The 4,914-nt window shown below is 46.9% G+C and overlaps 1 protein-coding gene across 1 annotated transcript; it reads left to right on the top strand.

Moving 5' to 3' along the window:
* Nucleotides 1–2,025: 2,025 nt before the first annotated feature.
* EDB91DRAFT_1066950 (major facilitator superfamily domain-containing protein) lies at nt 2,026–4,018 on the top strand (the record flags this gene model as incomplete). The annotated part of the gene is made up of 9 exons (XM_041314824.1): nt 2,026–2,271; nt 2,321–2,351; nt 2,401–2,508; nt 2,562–2,675; nt 2,733–2,936; nt 2,988–3,138; nt 3,195–3,344; nt 3,406–3,624; nt 3,673–4,018. The coding sequence occupies 9 exons, from the start codon at nt 2,026–2,028 to the stop codon at nt 4,016–4,018; spliced, it is 1,569 nt and encodes a 522-aa protein (XP_041168393.1).
* Nucleotides 4,019–4,914: the final 896 nt, after the last annotated feature.

Here is a 4,914-nt window from a genome sequence, read left to right as displayed (position 1 = left end):
TGACAAGCTCGCGCGCAAGAGAAACAAGGATCCTTTCGACCCTTCATCGCCTTCCAGAATTCGAACTTGTTTGGTTCTGTAGGTGCACTACAAAACAACGCGTAAACAGTCGCGAACAAATCAATATCACACGTGACCGCTTCTTGTACGCTTCATTATTTGCCCTGGGGTCTGGACGCAGATAATTAAGTTCCTCTTGTCATCACGTACAACACACCGCATATCACAGCACGCGTTAAGATATCACCCGGCTTCCAAATTGATATCAGATCCCACATGACCCAAAGCAGGTTAAAGTCCTTGATAGTCCTTCGTCTTCTGCCCGTTCATCACGGTCACCCGTCCCGTAGTAAAGTGCTTCTCGTGAAGAATACCGTGAAGCCGAAAGGTCTAGGCAAAGGTGCGATAGAAGATGACAACTTTGATGCACATACCAGATCATTGAACTGAACTTCATCCGTTTGAGGCTTTCCTCGCCGATAGTGCAGCGTCGTAACTAATAACTGATAGGGACATTGCGCACGTCATTTTCACACTCCAAAATACCTCTTACACCGACCCGATTAGAAGGTTGATCACCAAAGTGGCACCACCAACGTCTTGACCATGCTCAGAACGACGAGACAAGGGGTATCATCGATATGGTCCAACTACGCCCCGTTCTTATGTTTAATAACCTGTGTACCTAAATGACGCATGGACGTTATCAGAATGATCTCTAAGGCAAACCTGGGTGTTGGCATCTACAACGGATCATCGGTCTTCCTTCTCACCGAAGAAATAAAAAAATAACCTTCCCTTCCTTCTGGCGTCTTTCAATATATCCGGTACGTCCTCGATGCCAGTGGAAATTAATGTTGCCAAGAAGCTCCTCTGGCCCCCGTGATCAATTAATACGCGTGACGCGTCCAACTGATGGTAAACTGTCATGACCATGATAAGCCATAGGGGAAAATGCACAGTCCCACAGACATTACTTATCGTCAAGTATGTTATTCGTTCGTGCTCGTTCTTCTCTTTGCATCCTATGATGGCGCAGCGTCGAAACTGATAAATTATAGGAAGCACATTATCTAGAAACTCCAAAGGGCCTATTACACTACCCGATTAGAACGTGGGTCACCAAAGCGGCACTGCAGCACCGCACCACCACTTTCTCATGTTGCGCCTCGGCCGATTTCAGATCGACAAGACAGAGGTGCTACAGATAGGCAAAACTGCGTGGACGTTACCAGGATGAACCCCAAGGCCAGCGTGGGTGCTGGCATCTACATCGATCTTGTTACCGAACAAATAAAATGGATATACATTCCCTTCCATCTGGCGTCCTTCAATATATCCGGCACGTTTTCGATCTCATCGTCGATGTGAGTGGACATTAATGCTCAGAATCATATCTGGCCGCCGCGATAACCTCAGCCATCAATACGCGACGAGGTGAAAGTCAACAGTCACGACCATGATAAGCCATAGGGAAAGATAATTGTCTCTCGTAGAGTTGACTTATGGTCAAGTATGATAATCGTTGGTGCTCGTCCTTCTCTTTACTTTACTCACCTTATGATGGCCCTTTCCTCAGCGTCAGTTGCTGACAAATATCTCTGGCCCCTGTGATCACCTCAGCCATTAATATGCGTCCAGGTGATATTGAACAGTCACGAGGATAGTGATCCACAGGGAAAATACATGTCTCTGACAGACATTGTCAAGTATGCTATTTCTATTCGTTCGTGCCCTTCTTCCCTTTACTAACCCATCACAGTTAGTCGTTCTGAACAGCCGGTTTGCTGGTTCCTAATCACTGTTAGTAATATGAGTTATTCGGGAATGGCTCATATCTGAAACCCATGCACATAATCGAGATCTTTCACAGACATTGGGAATGAGTCATGTATTTGAAGACACCTCTTATAATGTTGACCTATCCTCCAATTTCGACAGAGATCGTTCCAAACCACCCCTTCACCAGCTGGCGCGCTCCTAAACTGCCTGACCGCAATACCTTGTCTACAGCTTTCGGGTGCGATGTTGCCACTTCCACCTCTCTCCCCGGCTGAAACGCGGGTTGAATATGAACCCAAAGGACTTTCTTGTACTCGCAGGCTTATTTTACTGGTTATGTTCTGTCTTGCTCAGTTTTTGGATTCCTTCAATAACTCAGCTCTCTTCTCTGCGATCCCTGCAATTGAAGTGTCCATGGGTATGGCTGAAAGTCAATCCACTTGGATCATCAGCGCATTCCAGTTGACTTTCGCATCCTTCCTACTTATCGTGCGTGCTCATCCCGTTAATCTGACCTGCACTTCAACGCGTTGTTTAGAGTGGCCGTATTAGTGACGTATACAATCCAAGTTAGTGCTTTGCCGCTCCTGTTGGACAGTGATTTTAACAGGCACACAGAAACTGCGTTCATTGGAGGAGTATTTGGACTTGCTGTCATCTCGCTGTGCGCAGGATTCGTTGATACCACCATTCCGATCATCGTTCTCAGAGCATTGACTGGAATAGGTGAGCATTCCCGCTGGTGTGTTGGTTTTGGCTGAACGAAGATCGCCTCTTAGCTTCTTCAATGACAATCCCCTCCGCCTTAACACTCTTGGTCAAAGTATTTCCCGATCCGCTTGAACAAGCCCGGGCAATAGGCGTATTTGGAGGCTGCGGTTCCGTTGCTAACGGTGAGGATCCCACGTAGCTCATGATTCACGGCGGACTTTCATGATCCCCCTACACAGTTCTCGGTCTTCTGATTGGTGCAATGTTCGTTGAATGGGCGTCTTACCATTGGGTATTCTGGTTTGTGACCTTTGTGGCTGTGCCGGTAGCTCTGGGATGTGTCTTCATCATACCGCCACAAATTGCAGAGACTATAGACACCCTTGAGCCTACAGAAGCGAAATGGAAATCTCTTGATTTAGTCGGTGTAAGCATTTTAACCGGTATGAATGTTCCAGCATACTCTACTTCGCATCGCTCACGAGCTGTGGTAGTTGCCTTGATCTTATTCATCTTCGCTGTGACATCCGGCTCCACAGATGGTTGGGCATCCGCAATAGTGTTGGTCCCACTCATTATCTCGCTTTCAATGGTGGTTGGGTTTTTCTACTGGGAAACACTTATGCCGGTGGAAAAAGCTGCAATGTACGTTATCGGGGATGCCTGCACCAATCACCAATCATTGGCTCATCTTAGACAAGACCACCCCGGACATGGTTTTACCACAATTTCTCCATTCTTTTCGCCGTCGCACTCTTGCCATTCTTTTGGTGGAGCACAGTGTTCACGATTTTTACTACCCTATGGCAAAATGTGTTTCACTGGTCGGTGATATCATCGGCTGTACACATGTAGGGTCCTCGCTGTCACTCCATGTTGCCCATCATTGATACGTAATTTTTTGCTCACCAGGTTCCCGATCGGTATCATAGCCCTCACTATGAGTTTCACCGGATCACTTTCTCGCATTTTCAGTCCGAAATGGATCATTCTCACTGGTCTGTCCTTGTGCATGGTTGCGACGGTATTGCTGGCACTCGGTGGAGGGAACCCCCAGGATTATTGGCCATATATCTTCCCAGCTTTTACTCTAGGAAGCGGAGGGGCTATGCTGGCCTATACACATACGAAGTAAGTTCTAAATCATGCCTTTATGAACGCATTTTAAGTGCTTCACAGCATTGCTATTTTTCAAGCTGCACCTTCATCCATGGCCGGCACAGTTGGTGCCATCTTTAATGGCGCGCTTCAATTTGGATCAGCTATTGGCCTCGCTGCTGTCAGCTCAATAGAGACATCCGTGGAAGCCACCCATGGAGGTTCACTTGAGTACAGCGGTCGATCCGCGGCCTTTTGGTTCCTCGTTGGACTTGTCGCTCTTGAAATCATTTCAGTATCAATCTTCTACGACCGCAGTACGGATCACACGGCCCAACCAAAACGCAGCGACCCCGTACATCCTGCTCAACACAGCACACACTTTGACGAAAAGCTGAACGATGTAGAGGTGAAAAATATGGTATAGCGAGCGACAAAGCTGACCTGGCGGATTTACTTGTGTAGTTTCTATTTCTTTTGACGACTGTTCCTTTTGACGACCGTTTTTGTTGACGACTTGCAAGGTAGATGCGTTTTTCATTCGACTTTTGGGGTACGAATAGAGCATAGCAGACTTCATACAGTTTTTTCCCATACACTACACATCTGGCCATGGGTAGACCGGCAGACTGGTTCACGCATATTGCATGCAATCAATCCGTTCGCGTCTGATGTGTATTGTGTAAAACATATCGGAGTAGACTACGTTGACCGTCTTTTTGCCTCGTTTGCAGAGGAAAAACTAGGGCGGGAGTTGCGAAGCGTGATGGAGAGCGGGTCCGAGTATGTAGTGTCAGTTGGTCGTGAGAGGAGGTAATTATCTCTGTCGTACGTGATATGAATAAACGATCTTCAAAAACGTCGTATGCGGTCACGATCGTATTAAAACCAGTCGTCGAGATTCGAAGTGATGAAACAAGCACAAGTAGAAAAGGAGAAAGCGTTATGAACAGCCGTGAATCGCGGTCAGTGTCCGAGTCGTTATTAAATCTAAGTTGATTTGATTTGCTTGCTTGGCCATCAGTGAACCAGTGGACAAATTAGAACGACATATATAACATTATATAGCACGTACATGATGGCCAGCATCACAGTCGCACGGACAGCTCTTCATGCGCGGGGGTATGGCGAAGGCGAATATGACGTAGGGAAATATACAAGAGCCTAAGACAAGCTTTTCAGAAGCGGGTAGAGTAACCTCTTCCATAGATGCCAGAAAGCTGGGGTGGTTGGTGGGCTACGAAGATAGAGGATGGTATTCATGAAGATGTCAGTAGAACAGACGCAGAAGACAGAATGGGAGAAGGAGAAGGACGGAATGAA

The sequence above is a fragment of the Suillus paluster genome, assembly GCF_016628075.1.
Source record: "Suillus paluster strain FC165 chromosome Unknown EDB91scaffold_562, whole genome shotgun sequence".
NCBI classification, from domain to species: Eukaryota; Fungi; Basidiomycota; class Agaricomycetes; order Boletales; family Suillaceae; genus Suillus; species Suillus paluster.
This window is presented reverse-complemented; position numbering and strand designations above follow the sequence as displayed.